The 15,413-nt window shown below is 53.6% G+C and overlaps 2 protein-coding genes and 2 non-coding genes across 4 annotated transcripts; 2 read left to right on the forward strand and 2 right to left on the reverse strand.

Moving 5' to 3' along the window:
• Nucleotides 1–1,754: 1,754 nt before the first annotated feature.
• On the reverse strand, nt 1,755–1,870 carry ColSpa_rRNA_032. The gene has a single exon (XR_007414263.1). It is a non-coding gene; the product is annotated as a 5S ribosomal RNA (ribosomal RNA).
• A 6,311-nt stretch (nt 1,871–8,181) lies between these two features.
• Nucleotides 8,182–9,591, forward strand: ColSpa_09314 (protein OPY2; the record flags this gene model as incomplete). Its single annotated transcript, XM_049275526.1, has 2 exons — nt 8,182–8,236; nt 8,297–9,591. 2 exons carry the CDS (start codon nt 8,182–8,184, stop codon nt 9,589–9,591), a joined length of 1,350 nt encoding a protein of 449 aa, XP_049131483.1.
• A 1,967-nt stretch (nt 9,592–11,558) lies between these two features.
• On the forward strand, nt 11,559–12,521 carry ColSpa_09315 (uncharacterized protein; the record flags this gene model as incomplete). The annotated part of the gene is made up of 1 exon (XM_049275527.1): nt 11,559–12,521. One exon carries the CDS (start codon nt 11,559–11,561, stop codon nt 12,519–12,521), a length of 963 nt encoding a protein of 320 aa, XP_049131484.1.
• A 364-nt stretch (nt 12,522–12,885) lies between these two features.
• On the reverse strand, nt 12,886–12,973 carry ColSpa_tRNA_253. Its single transcript is given in 2 exon segments — nt 12,886–12,920; nt 12,937–12,973. It is a non-coding gene; the product is annotated as a tRNA-Glu (tRNA).
• Between the last annotated feature and the right edge of the window lie 2,440 nt (nt 12,974–15,413).

Raw genomic sequence — 15,413 nt, forward strand, 5'->3', positions numbered from 1 at the left:
GGCCACCGATATGCCGAAGGACCGCAGGGCCACGAAAGTGAGTTTCCTCAGGGACCATGTCCGGGCGTCCGGAGAGCTTTGCAAAGCTGCATGTCGTAGTCCCCGCCGCTTTCGGTGACAAAGAGCGTGGGCGTCTCGCTGTCGACGACAACTAAACTCTTCTGGTGACTCGAGAAAGCGTCACGCAGCTAGTGCTAAGCACAATATAACCCAGAGAAAGGGAATTGCAGTGGGTAGAAACGGCCGAAGGATGCCTTATTCGGGTGCCCATGTTGGCGATGGGTGGTGTTTACTGAAAGATGGCCTGCAGCAGATGACTTACTTACCGACTTCATGCGGGTTCGTGCCCGGAACATTCGTAAATTTGACTCTGGGCTCTCCCCACGTCCCCCAGAACCTTGGGAACTTAAAATTCTGCGATGAAGGGGGGAGGGGCGGTTCGTCTCTTGGTTCATTACACGTGTATCTGTGTGAGTTTACGTCCGGCACGGGCGGGCCCCTCAGGCCCTTGATACAGACGGGCACGTCAACGGCAACTTTATATGTCTTTCGTCCAGTCCTCCCCCCCTGGCTTGTCGCTTTCGTTATTATATACTCGTAGCATTAGGTAATAAATAGCCAAGGCCCGAGAATCACAAAATCGGCAGCAACCAGATAACCCCCCTTTCCCCTATTCTATATGTGAACTATGAGCGCGCTATGCTTTTTGTACAGGGGAGGGTTTAGAAACTTCATGAGGCGAGATCTGATGCGTCCGTGATCGACAGATGCTCTAGTGTGCAGCCCGTGGTTTAGTGACCGATTGCCGCGGCACTAGACGTTCGATCGATTTGTGGAGCACCGCCGCCGGGGTCGGGAAAGCTTGGCTTGTTATCCCCTTTGGCGATGTGATATGCGACGTGTCCGATGGGCCTTGCATAGCCGGAGTCGAGGTTCCTGATGGCGGCCCTGCGTATGGTGACGCCATTGACCCAAGAACCTGCGGGTCGTCGGGCGTACGCTTGGGATGCTGGTCCATGTGGTTGCGTTTGAGGTGTTTCTGGTAGCTTTGGAAGCCGGTTGGCAGACGGAGGTGACTCGAAGCGTCTCCCCAAAGGCCGGGATGGTGCCAGCCTGAGGAGACGAGCACTATGCGTTCCCTTCGAGAATGGAGGTTTGGTGCCATCGTGGAGACAGCCTTTCTCCGACAAGGTTGATTAAGCGAGGCCGGGAGGTACCGACCCGGCCGTGGTTTACACCGAGGTCAGTTTTATGTCGATGGGTCGAACCGGCGTAGTATGTCGAGGTTAGGAGATGCTATCAGCGCCAATTAGGTCGAACCTGGGGCTTCGAAGCCCCGCGAGGTTTCCCTTGATTAGCGGTTCCAAGGTTTGTTGTCTAGTCCCTCGTTGAACAAGTTGTTTCCTTGGCGATGGTTGGAAGTTCCCAAGGGGCCGATGTTGATTAAGACCACACGAAGGAAGCCCCTCTGTCCCCGTCCAGTCTGTATGACGACTTGAGTTGATAACCTGCTGTGAATATGCTAGCCTTCGGTGACCGGATTCAGACCTTTATATCTACACGAGTGAAGAAGTTATTGTCGCTGTCTTGGATACAAGTCATCCTCTCGACGACGTCGTGAGAATACATCTCTCCCCCTGCGAGTATCTATCATGCTGCGTCCTGTCCTGGAATTCTATGCCCCTGTGACATAAAGCGATAAAGGGTAGGGGAGAGAAGGCCGAGTTCCTTGGGAGCCAAGGAGCAAAAATATACATGCAACACCAGGCATTCGCTGGTCGTCTCCGACCCAACTACTACTCCGGCCCTCACTGGTTTATCGATGGGAGAGCGGACGGGATCCCGAGTTCTCCAGTGGGTATGGTCGCATGTGGTAGCTCCAGGGCTAAGCACCGGTCAAGGAGGCTCTGCGATGCGACGGAGCCGGGCGAAATTGGTTCGAGCAGGACGTTGGGCCGGAACGAGTCGTTGTCTCAGCGCGTTTAACGGGTGTCCTCCGGAGCGGGTGGCAGATGTGGGTTTGCAGCTTCGTTCACTGATGACCACGGAGCTTGAAAGTTCTGTTGATCTCGAGAAAGGCGGTCAGCAATGCTTCGGTCCCATGCCAACCTGACTTTGGGCCGTATTATGGGATGAAGAGGATGCACGTTGTTCTTACGTCTATACGGTCCTGCTGCACATTCCAGGTTCTAAACTTTCACAAGACAGGAAGACATCAAGCCAGTTAAGACAGACTCCTCGGTTCTACTGGCTTATAGACTACTATTGTTCAAATAAGATGGCGAATGTCAGCTCGGGGTGATCCGCAGCTTGGGGAAGATGGAAGATATATGAATGCCAATGGGCGAGGCTTAACCACCCTCTGCTCACCTTCTGGAGTATCGAGATGCCCATATACACCTCTTGGCTAAATCTAGATACTCAGGTCCAGGGTATAAACAAATAAGAGGTAGATGAACGATGAACGCTCATATCGTCCGGCTAAAATAACAGGTCCAAACTTTTTTGTTCAGAGCCATCGTGTCCAGCCTGGTAACCACAACAGCTTCTATGATATAGCTAGACACCACCTGAAAGAGTCCAGCACTCTCAAAGCCGCATCCGATCAGGATGAAAGATTCAATGACCCCTTCCCCTTCCAAAAACATGAGTCACTGGATCCTTTTGAGAAGAGGAACAAGGGAGCATGTGTGAGCGATGCCCCTTTCCTAACGACGTATGCTACTTCTGTCGATGAGCGTCAACGACTAATACAAAGGGCAGAACAGTTTGCTTCACAGGGCTAGCATCACTTGACCATCTTCATCCTCGAGACACCACGTGTGAGCATTCCCGAAGAACGTCGGGTACACATGCCAGCTACCTATGTCAGAGTTGCGCGTCTAGGTATCTCTCCCGGCCCGGAATCCCTCATTCCACAGCCCAACAGTTCACCTCCACTTACACGAAGACCAGAGGGAAGGGGAGGCGAAGGGTGACGCATATCGAGACGTAAGCTGCCATGGGCGAACACTGAGGGCTGCTACGAGCAATAGAGCGCCGTCTCCTCAGGAGACCTCTGGTCAGACATCTTCATACTCGGAAGCGCTGCGTTCCCGTCGCGTTGGCTGGATACAACCTCTGACCATCTCCGTCAGGCTTCCCGTCGGCTGTCTCTCACTGAAACGTCATCGCATTCCTCGACGGTTGCCCAGCCCGACTGGGCACGCATGGCCGTATCGTCTCGAGTCCGTCACGTGTCTCACCGAGAACTTTTCCTTTTGAACTTCCACGTGGGGCTTCAGACGGGCCGTGGCTGATATACCCAGTCATTCAAGATACAGGTCGAGGGACATCCAGAGCGCCCCTCGCGAAAACTAACTGACACGTGCCACCGTCGTCCAACGGAGTCTCCCTCATGTTGCATTCCCTGGCCGAAGCTCGGAATGCTATTCATACTCTTGGGGGTGCTTCTGCGGCGACGGAAGAGGAATCATTGCATGCCGGTCCGTCGCCGCGCGTCCAGCCGACGGATCCCTCGCTGTCCTTTCAGCAGAGCAGAGATTTCACGCACGATACAGTGGCCGTGTCGTCGTTGTCGGCCCGGGACCTCATCCGCCACCGCCGGCGGAAGAGGAAATCGCGGACCGCATCCGACCTCACGTGATTAGCAGAGAATGCCCGACGGAGAACGCTTCCCAGCGAGTGGGCGAGGTTCCTCGGCAGCAAAAACGGCCCGGAACGTCTTTGTCTGCCCCCTTCCCTAAGAGGCTGGACTTTGCCGCCATGTCGAGTGGCCGCGCCGAAGCCATCTGCGCAATCAAACTCCGCCAATGGACGAGCCGGAAAAGGTGGCGGCTTGGTAGGGGGGGGGGGGGGGGGGGGGGCACGAAAAAGAAACTTTTTAGCCTCTCGGAGCGGGTACCCGCGTTAAATTGTTGACTAAGAAAGAGCAAGAAAACAAAGGGCGAATGGGTCTGGAACCCGGTATTTGTGTTCTTGCTTGGCTCGTCGGTAGTTCTAAAAGGGTCGATTCGCAGAGCAAGGGGAGCAAGCCACGAGCATCATCGACGGGAGCTTGCAGATACGCCCTCCGAGCTTCGCGGGTTGAACGTCCTGCGACATGGGGTGCGAATTAGACATCGAGTGGATGCAGAGCGCAGACAGGGAAAAAAAAGGAAAAATTCCAGGGAGGAGACAACGCGAATGGAGGGTTTCAATCCAAATGGTGATGTGTAAGGGACGAAAAGCCTTGTTTCCCCTCAAGAAAGGAGCTCTGACGGGGAGATGAGGCTTTCAAGATTGCTTCTTTCTTTGTCAGGTAGGGGTGGCTCGTGATTGGTCGGGATGCCCGATCCTGCTACCTAGGGCTGACTGACATGGATGGAAAATGATCAAAGATTTGCTTCTTCCGGTCCGAATGTCGTGGCCACGGGTTGAGACGGAAACCCACGTTTCCCGGCACATTGAAATATGTTTTCTGCAGGCCCTGCTCGATTCGTCCTGATACCTCGCCTGGCGTGGTGAAGCTTGCATCTTGGTCACGAATCCTCTGTTGGGGCATGGAAAGTTCAGGATTGATTCTCGAAGCAACCCATCCGAGACAGCTCATCTCGGGCACCGGTGTCGCGGGATGGACACCTTTTGGCGAACCCGATACCAAGACCGAAGGGGACAGGACGTCCAGTCGGTCAGTGACGCACCTGGACGGTTCTAGAGCCGAGTTGTCCGCAATGCAAATCCACGTCCCTGCCACCTGCCGGGACACGCCCGCACGCGCAACGCGAAAGAGTTAGTGGCTCATCTTTGAGACCTGGGATCGCGGGCACACACGTCTGGCATCTTCACCACGCGGTGTGGCGGTTCGTCCGCGGGGCACTAAGGATGCCCGTCCTGCATGAGGAAGGGAGCGTGCGGTGCGGTACGAGACGGTGGTCGTACGGTAGTGCTAGTGCGGCCAAGCAGCACAGCTGTATCAAAGTACCTAGTAGGTAGGCAGTCAAGCTCGAGCATTTTCCTCCCCCCTTCTTTCGCGGCGGAGGAGCGGCCGTTGTGGATGCTGGAGCTGGAAGTGATCGTCCAAGCCGGAGGATTGCTGCTAGTACTAAAGTACATCTGCCTCGAGGATTTTGGCGGGTGACTAGCTCCGCTCCCTAGTTAAGAGGGTTGGGGACTTGGATGAGAGAGGAGGAAGATCTTCCGCAGTCCCCTCCCATTCCCAAAGATTTTCCAGAGTAGCCAAGACGAAGATCCCTCGAGTTGTGAATGCAGATCTTGTGGTCTAGAGCCCTCCATGACCGGCCGGGACGGCATGCTCCTCGTGGGATCCACTCGTGTTCATCCTCGCAGACGCACGTTCATCATCTTTGTCTACGTTTCGGATCCAATGCCTCAGAGTACTGGATTTCAGGCTAGGACCCGTTGCTGTCACAGAGCCCTGGCGGTTTGGCTCGGCTGGATTCGGACTCGTCAATGGGTACGGGGCCAGCCAGGAAGGGAGGATATTGGCAACATGGCGCGCGGGTCAAGGCAAGGAGACGCAGAGACTCGAGCGTGGTTTGTGGGCCAGCGAAGTGTGGGCTCGTCAAGAAAGCTGGACGGGAGGATGTGGCAGGAAGGTCTGACACGGGGCAGCGGCGGTGGTTGTGTCACCATCATCGGCGTTGACTGTCAATTCCTGGGGGGCTGTCTTTCGTTGGCGGCCTGTCGCTGTCGTTGTGTCTGGAGTGGTTAGTTGATCGGATCAGTCGGTCGAGCAGCGGTGTCATCCCGCCGTCGCTGTCACTGGACCCCATTCGTTTCAGTTGAGTTCGTATCTTGAGATCTTCGTCCTGAATCGAGGACAGGGATGGAGAGGGAAAGAGAGGCGGAGGCGGCAATCGTGATGTTTCTACACAGTATGAAACGAAGTCTGTGTGTGTGTGTATTGTGCGCGTGGGTATGAGTCGACTTTTGCGCTCGTCGCGGTACCAGAGTTGTAAGAGATCCGGATTCCGGCCCCCTCCCCCCCGTATAAGCTGTGACGCTGCAACGGCGCCAACGGAGGAGTCGACCGCGAACGGAGGTCGACCCGCGCCTGACCGGAATTTGAAGCTTAACACGAAGTCTCTTAAAGCCCGGGTTTGTTGAAGATTTGAAAACATGGAAAACAAGATTTTGTGGGATAGTGTGGGATCCGGGACCCTTTTTGTTTCCCACTGTGATGCTATTATCAACCAGGCGCAGACAAGCGAGCGAGCGAGCAAATGGACGCATCCCATCCTCATTTTGGATCAATTTCCAGAAGTTCATGTTTGCCGGTTTTGGTCGAAGAAAAACCCCGTGTCAGGTCTCGTTTGCTCGTATCGGATGATGGATGTGGTCCGGGTTGTCAGGTCGGGACGCACGAACTCTATTCTCCTAACCGACAAACAGCATGAAATATTGGACGGAGCAATTACAAGAACGTGCACCCACCATGGCCAGTGCCAATGCCAGTGCCAGTGCCGATGTCGTAACAAACCGGCCGTGGTGTTTGGCCACCCAACAGCGAACCAAGCATTCCTTCGGTACGTCCTGCGTACGTACATACACTACGACTGGCGCCCCTCCTCGCCCCCGCCGAAGAACGAGCAGGTATGTTCACATTGCAATCGTCAGGAAGAGAGGGCGTTCGCAATGTCGCCCGGCTGGCAAGTCGGAAGGTGAGATGCCGATGTCGTCGGCGAGTGCGTAAGATGGTGGAGAGCCGCCATGCTGATTGGGTTGGCGACTCGAGGCAACGTGGAAAATTGGGAAAGGGCGCGCGCGCAAATGTCCACCAAGTACGCGCACTATGCCATCCACCACCACTATACTATACAGAGTATGCGGTGTTGTGCTGTGCTATGAAAGTGGCGGCCGTGGCAGTGGCAGTGGTCTTTCGGCGACAGTGCATCGTACAGTACTAGGTTGGGTTCTGCTTTGTGAGATGATGGATAAGCGGACGATGGGACGGTCGGGTTGCACAGTCCAGACCTTGGACCCTCGCCGAGCTTAGCCAGGGGTGTCGGGGGAATCAAGGGATCCACAATCAAGAAGTGGACCCTCTCTCGCGGTTGCCATCTGGGGGCCGCTGCCAATCACAGCTCGCGAATGCCCCGGCCCTCACGTTTCGCCAACACCATGATCCCTGCGCTCTCAATCTCGTGCCTGTGTCCCGCAGATTCGCTTCCCTCCCAGTCCCCTGCTACCTGCGCCTTTTCCCTCCAGTTGTGGTCCCTACTGTCGCTCCCCATGCTCCACTGGGCGTTCGTTCGTCCTTGGTTCTGCTCACTCCTTTCTCTCTCTTGCAGTCACTGCAGTCAGTCGCTCACTCTCAGTCCCCCCTCTCTCCCTTTTCAGCTCTCGCTCCGCCTGCCGCCGCCGAACGCCCTCGGGAGACCAGCAACCCCGACCATACCAAAGCTGGACTCAGCCCATTTCACTCTCTTCCCATTCTCGCTTCGCCTCCTCCTCCTCTTCCCCCATCCAGCCATCCATCCCGCTCATTCCCTTCTCACCCCCCCCAGTCGGCTCAAGCCCAGTACCGTTGTCTTGCCTGCCTCTTTCTTGTTGCTCACTTTTCGTTTCTTTCCTCTGACCCCTTCCCACGTCCCTCTTCCTCCACCCAACATCTCCAGGTTCTCCATCTCCAGCCTACCGTTCGACGACCAAAAGAGATCCAACCCCCGACAGCCCGTCCCGTCGTCGCTCGATTACCGGTTCGACAATTTAAACAAATCGCCGTTGATGTCTTTCACTTCAGTCGCCTAGTCGCCCTCTTTTTACCACCACAAATGCCGAGCTAGTCTCACAGTCCACTCGTTATCCAACTACCACACACACACACACACTCTCTCTCTCTCTCTCGCTACCGCTCCGAATTCTCTCGCCTGTCAGCTCGTCCATTCCAGTCCATACAACGCCACCCACTGCGCATTCCTCGACTCGTGCCTCCGAAAAGACTACGACCATTCTACCGAGCCGACATTTGTTTCTCATCCATTATATCTATCGCCATTCCTTCCCTCTCGCAGACGGTTTCCCCGGCACCGACCAACGGTCCGCTCGATTCAAGTGTCTGAGCGCCCCCCGAACTGATCGACACCTACACCCAACGGTCTCGCTTCGCAGATCGACATCACTAGATCAGCGCTGTCGACTACTTTCTTCCATTCATCCATAGCCAGATTGTCATTCATCATGGCTCAATTCGATCCTAACCTTCACCTCCGCTCGCTCGAGGAGCTGCACGCTGGTATGTGCCCAGATATCGCGACGACCCCATCCCGACCCCCCTTTGCTGACATGACCGCAGTTATCCTTCCTCGACAGAACGGCTGTCTCAAGTGCGAGGACAAGGCGCCGACATGCCCGACCAACTGCAAATCCGACGAGTTCTGCTCCTTCACCATCCCGACGTGTAACACTTGTGCCCAGGCCATCTGTGCCAAGGACGACAGCCAGTCCTCGTCATCATCAAGCAGCAAACCCAACACGGGCGCCATTGTTGGAGGTGTTATTGGCGGTCTCGTCGTCATTGCGATCGCTACCTACCTCGTATGGAGGTTCTTCATCAAGACCAAGAGACAGTCCATCATCCAGGAATCGTACATCGAAGAGTCCAACGAGAAGACCATCAACGAGAAAACGACCGGCGAGCCGCGACAGACCAACCGTGACTCGACACACACCGTTCACTCGATTGCATCGACGGTGCTTACCCGCGCTTCCAACATAATCCAGATCGCCTACATCCCCGGCGTCACGAACCGCGCCACGCCCACGTCACCGACGCTCCTCGTTCCTCCCGTGCCCCCTATTCCGATGCACGCCTCCAACTCGACCACCAGCAGCCCGTCCCCTTACGAGGAGCAGCACTTCTTCGTTCCCGGCGAACTCCGCGATTCCACTTACTCTGGCATCTCCGGCTACTCAGACCGCACATCCGTTGCGAGAACTTCGTACGCCCCTCGCTCCAGTATCGCACCTAGCATCGCGTCCACCATCTACGGCAAGAACGCCGTCGTCGTTGCGCCTGCCCAGACCGGCATGCGTGCCAAGGCTGCTGTGGTCAGTGTCAAGTCTATGGGTGTCGGCACCAGTGGCAGCAGCACTCCTCCTGTCCCCAGCGTCGACTATGAGAAGTACGCCACCGGTCGTCCCAGGAGTCGTGACAGCAACTTCAGCGTGGGATCTACCTTCCTGAACAACGCCAATACTGCGACGGCAGCCCCCGTCCAGAGAGTGCAGGTTGTTCGTGTCGGCAATGGCAACGGACCCAAGCAAGTCAGTGTTGGATCTTCCAAGGCGTCATCAGCAGTAGACGAAGCCTCTGTCCCCGGTACTCCCCCACCACCTAGCACATCTGCTGCCGCTCGCGACTCTGCTGCGGTCACTGTCATCGACGAAAGTCCGGCGGTCGACCAGGGCCCCTTCTCCGATCCTCCTGAGCCTCAGTCCGCAGCCGTCCGCAGCAACCACAGCCTGAGTGCGGTGATTGAGGAGGCCACACGACGAGCCGCCGCAGGGCCTGACAGGCGGTCTCAAAGAACAAGCTCATACGAGCGGGGACGCAGTCCCTTTGGCGATGAACACGCCACGAAGGACTAAAAACCCCCAAACCCAAAACTAACAAAGAAAAAAAAAAACCAACCACCCCAAAACAACACATGACGGGCGTCGGCCCTGATCACGATTTACTACTATTTACTTGCCTATATATCAGGGATGATATCCCATGTTTCTTTCACGTATCTACCTTTTGTTAGACGACCCGGTTGAAATAGGCCTACGGGACCAGACCGAGGGACGACTTTGGATGGACAGGACTCTTATGGGATAGGCATTGGCGTCGTGGATATTCTACTTTATTTTACTTGATGGAAGGGTTATGGAATGATACGTAGAGGTGTACGTCAGCCATTCACACCTTTACCAATGTGTCTATTGAATAGAGATGTGATTATCCATCCACAGCCGATCTGAGCCTGTGCCCGTGAACCCACTCTGGTGATTGTGATGGTCCACCTCCACTGTTTATCACCATTCAACAATGACTGGAAGAGTCCGTTCTCTACTCAAGGTACACTGTGCTGCCAAGGTTGTCTGATCGGCCAAGCGATCATCGTATCTTTTGTAATTATTGCGGTAGTCGTGTACCAACCCTGAGGCCGCAGCGTCCCAGCCGAGCTAGTCAGCATCGCCGCTCTTACTCAGGCTCACGTCTGTTAAAGTACGTCAATCGATAGGATATACCTTGTTGTGACTATTCGGCTGTATGTCCATAGAAAGTCCCCTTATCTGCCGGCCTGCCTTTTGCTAGGTGCTAAATACACGTGCTATTGGATTTCATGTATTTAGCTACATGCGTGGCGCCGTGGTATGCACCTGGTCTGTTCGACTCCGGCCGCAGGAACCCTCCTTGAGACTTTTCCCTTGCAACATCTGATTGGGACCGATGTGTACTACTACGTTAGTGTGCATGTGACGGAGATGAGGATGAAAGGGGCACGTAACTGCCACTGGTTAGGTTAGCGTGGAGGTACCGTACTCTAGGCGAATGATAGATGTGTATCTGATTTTACTAGCTAAGCTCGTAAAACAACTGGCACATGCATTTAGCACATAGCAAAAAGCAGGCTGGCAGATGAGGGGGTTTCCCATAGACATACAACCAAACAGTCATACCAAGGGATATCCTATCAGTTATTGTACTTCAACCGTTGGCTCTCCCATGACATAGTCTAACTAATGCTCTACTACTGCAAGGGTTAAAGATCTAAAAGCACCTCGGCATACAGAGCCCAGGATAGCAGTTGGCCGGGTTCTGGGCGCTTATATTGAAGTGGTCAGTGGCTCGACTGAGCTTGTCTGAGCGAGGGAGATGTAAATTTCACCGCATGTGCCTGCTAAGTGGTTATTATAACCATCATTGACCTGGAAACAAGGCAGGTGACTAAGCTTTTAGGAGTTGTTTGCTAAATGGACCCGCTGCTGCCTATCGTTCTCCCTTGAACACTGGTTTCCCCTTTGTCGTTTCAACGATCTCAATCAAACGAGCCTTCCTTTGCGCACAACTATCCCGATGCCTCTGTGGTCTTGCGACTTTGAAACATGTACGAATCCGGCTGTGCAAAGGGAAGGAGACTGTCTATGTTGCGACAGACACCTCTGTCGCACACATCTCTCAGAGCCATTCCACAAATGCCCAAACCCAGAGGTCTGTAACACCCACTTCAGAATGCCCTGATAGTACAACTTGGGCTAATTGCTTCTAGGAAAACTGGTCGTCGTTCTCCACGCAATACACAGCCACTGAGGCTCGTCACATAGACGAGCTATGCCGTCGGATAAACGGTTCCAAGTTATGCTCTCGGGCATCAGAGCTAAGGGGCGGTATTCCTTGTACCGTCAACCTCTCCCGTCAACACCTGTCTTCTATGATGGGACACCCAAACCGTCACGCCGAGATCATTTTCGAAGACAGGGTTAGTTGGCTGGCACGACTTCGCCTTACCAGAACCACATCACCACCGGAGGAAGTCCGTGACTTCATTTTGAGAAGCGAAGCGGCCACCATGACCTACCTCCAAGAGCACACCAGCATCCCCGTCCCTACCATTTTTGACTGGGCCTGCGAGTCCGATCCAGGAAACCATCTTGGAGTCAGCTACATCCTAATGGAAAAGATTGACGGAAAGCCCTTGGTTTGGCAAACGACAACTCGGGCTCAGAGAGAGAAAGTCATGCAACAGCTGGTTGATGTGTTTCTGGAAATAGAAAGGCATCCATTTGAAGCCATGGGATCGCTCCTTACCGTTGGGTACCCTGCTCAATTCGTGGTGCAAGGTCTCGCACAACACGCAACATACCGGATGGGAGCTGGAGGGCCGCTTGGTCCTTTTGCTTCCTCGCTAGAAGGGTCAGTCGCCATGGTTAAGTCGTACCTTGTGATGATAGCCAACGGCGAAATTGGTGCCTGCCATTCGGTAGACACTTACCTCACTCACCGCTTCCGTCTAGACGTTGCCAACAGCCTTTGGGAAGGTGATCCGTCAGGGGGTCGATTCTTCCTCAAGCATCCGGACGACAAGGGCGACCACATCCTCGTGAATGAATCTTGCGATATCGTTGGAATAATAGACTGGGAGTGGACTCGGACCGTTTCCGAGTTGGAAGCCTTCAGCTCGCCATGCATGATGTGGCCGCTGAGAAAGTTCTACGAAGGCTCTAACGAGTTATCCCCGGATGAAATGCGGCTAGCGGAAATTTTCCAGGAAAGGGGCCGTAAAGATCTTTCCAACTGTGTCATCCTCGGCAGAAAGGTTCAAAGATTCTTCTTTGCTCTAGGTCCCGAGAGCCCTTCAACAGATCGAAAGGCCTTTTTGGATCTCTTCGCTGGACTCAAAATGGCCTTCACAGTTGACAACGAAGCGTGGGAGCAATGGAGGGACAACGCCCTCGTCAAATGGAAAGACGATGAATTGCTTCAGATGTTGCTTCGCCTTCATAAAAACAAGGATCAACAGAATGGGTGTTAAGTTTCATGTCACTTCTGTTACTCCCAACAACATACGTACACCATTTAGCCATCGAAGAGATGTTCGTCATAGACCGCGGTGCACAGTTGAGGCTCTTGGAGTCTAGGTTCCTTTAGGGGGATATCACTATCTCTCGTCTCTTGCCCGCGCCTGTTCATCGACTCTGATGTACCTCTCATCAGGAGGGTTCTTTCTGTGCTTTGAAGGTAAGCTTTCAAATGCCGATCTATTTGCACCAGCACTTGGAACAAAGAGATCAGTAACCCTCGGGTCAGGACCTCACTCACTAAGCTAATGAATGAACAAAGCCTTGGTGAAGAAGGCTATTCCATATCAGTAAGAAGACGTCAAAAAAGACAAAATGTTCCGAAACCGAGAATCGAACTCGGGGCTATGCCTAACCTCTCAGCGGAGATGAGAGGGCATCATGTTGGCCACTACACCATATCGGATGTTGTTGAAAGAAGTGAAAAGTTTGCGTTTTATGTATCGTTGAAGCCCCGCACACCTTCTCCACTCGCAATGGCGAGCCCTCTTAGGTGTAATCGCACGCTTTATTTTTTTATTCCACCATGCAAGCAATATCATTCAAGATGGATTGGCCCGTCTTCTTTTAGAATCTTGGAACTGTCGTAGTAACTTTGTGTTTGCCTAGTGGTGTCGCCAGGTTGGTGTTGCTGAATGGTGAGGGGCAGAGGCGCCTAAGAATTTTACAACCATCGTCACTTGTGTGCAGCTACATTATACATGATTTAAAGGAGACCTTTCTGAAGGAGGGCTCCAAACTTCAGGGGGAGTAAAGGAAAATAGCACCTTAGGCTCGTATCACTGCATCAACAACATGCTCTACAGGACCGGCTGTCTAGTTGCCAGAACGGCAGCAAGTCGCCTCGAGCAGAAGACCGCAAACATGTCTGGTTCCACCATGTCCAGATTAAGTATCAGGTTATTGGTATGGTTGGTTCTCGTAGTTTAGTGTCATTAATTTCTCACTTTGTGCGTAACTACAGGGCATGGACGTGCAACAGGCGGACGGTTGGCGCCGTCAAGTGTGAATGTAGATAGGTAACCAGCATATGTGCCTGTTGATCTCCGCTAGTAATTTGATGTAAAAGTTTGGCCAAGCATTTCAAGATAGCCCTGGGTCGAAATGTGTCTGTCAGGGCTACACCTGTTGCTATCCGCTTAAAGCTTCGCGACAGGCCGTGACTTCTTTGTGATCCATCGCCATCGTCAACGTATTCATATGGATAGTCCTTCAGACACAACCATTTGTATTGATCTTTAGACGCCGTCGTATAAAGTTTGTGCTAGACCCTCTGACATGGCCAGCAACCGGCACACGGCTTGTCTACGTGGTGGACTTTGCAGACTTATCCACTCGGTAACGCAATCCTATGACCAGTGGTCTTTTAGTTTCGCGAGTAGTGTACCCTTCAGAATGGTCCATTATTCATCCAATCTTGACTGCTTTATTGGTATAGTAGCGTTGACGTTATACTTGTAAATGTGAGACGGAGCGTAACAAGCTGAGGCGACGTCGTGTGCCGATTGCAGAACCCATCCCAAAGCACTTCAAATATCCAAACAACTTACCCAGACAATTTCTCGGTTTGGTCAGCCCAGCAAGAAGAAATTATCTATCACTCCACAAAGGAGCAAAAGAGCAGGAGTGGAACCTCTGTCAAGCGCATGTAGAGGAGGCCTCAGGCCATGAACAAGGAGTGTGGACAGGGACGAGTAGCATTGCACTACGCATGTCTTGTATTTGATGCCGAGTAATCTCTCTGGTCAGTTGGAGACTTGCCTGTAAGGATCACTGCCGCGCAGCGAGAGAGAGACACCATGTACTTTTTATATAACCCACAACCTTGACCAGGCCGCCAGAAAGGCAGTCCTCATGAACCAAGCAGAAGCAACTCCAAGGCAAAGTAACCACACATCTGCACTCAAGAACCAGCATTGATAAACATCACGGTACCACCCAACCTGATCTAGCCCCTTCATTATCCCAGTGCCTTCAACTGCCGAGACCCCGTCAACCTCGCCACCAACATCCACCACGCAGCCATGTCTCATTCCGCATACACCGTTTCCACACGCAGCCACAAGAAAACACACGAGCTCCCGGCCGTGGATCTTCCGTCCTTGCTTCAGGGACCTTTCTAGAAGGGCAGTGGTGCCATGTCTCAATTGAAGGCGAACCCAATGATTCGCAGACATGCAAGCATGAGGGAAATGAGCGGCAGTGCCGCTGCGGCAGATCTGCAATCCCGCAGGTTGCAGCGCGTTGCCCCTCCTCCTCTTCGCAGACTTCTCGACGAAACAGAGTTGTTCGACGTGGAGAACGTCTGGTCTGTGAGGTTACGTCCGAGAGGGCTATTCTTGCTAATGTTGACGGGAGGCGAAGCGAATGAAACATTGGATGCATGCCACCCCGCGGATTTGCGCCTTCGTCTACGGACGTATGTCATGTATACACCAAACTGTCTTATATCAAATGCTGCGCGGCGGCCTGACCCGAGCGACATGTTCGCCCGACAGCATCATTCCCTCAACAGCGTACGGTCCTTGGGACACCGTGCAGCCTGCGCCAAGGAGAATACGGCCTCACTTTGGACTGTCTACCTCGCAGTATCAGAACTTCTCATGCTCAGAGTAATGTCAGCGCAGATTCTCACGTGAATGCCCGAGACGACACGGTTCTACCAAAGTGACATCGCATACGTGCTCGATCAGAACGTGCAAAGTAAGATGGCTCAATACCATCAAACACCCGGGTGCTGTGCGGGCTCGCCGTATCGGAGGTACCTCCGAGCGGCGAACCCCGGGCGGGACCTGGCTACGGAAACGACTCTGCACGGAGGTGACGACCAGATCGGACCTCTAGCG

This window comes from Colletotrichum spaethianum, assembly GCF_022836535.1.
Source record: "Colletotrichum spaethianum MAFF 239500 DNA, contig27, whole genome shotgun sequence".
Classification (NCBI taxonomy): Eukaryota; Fungi; Ascomycota; class Sordariomycetes; order Glomerellales; family Glomerellaceae; genus Colletotrichum; species Colletotrichum spaethianum.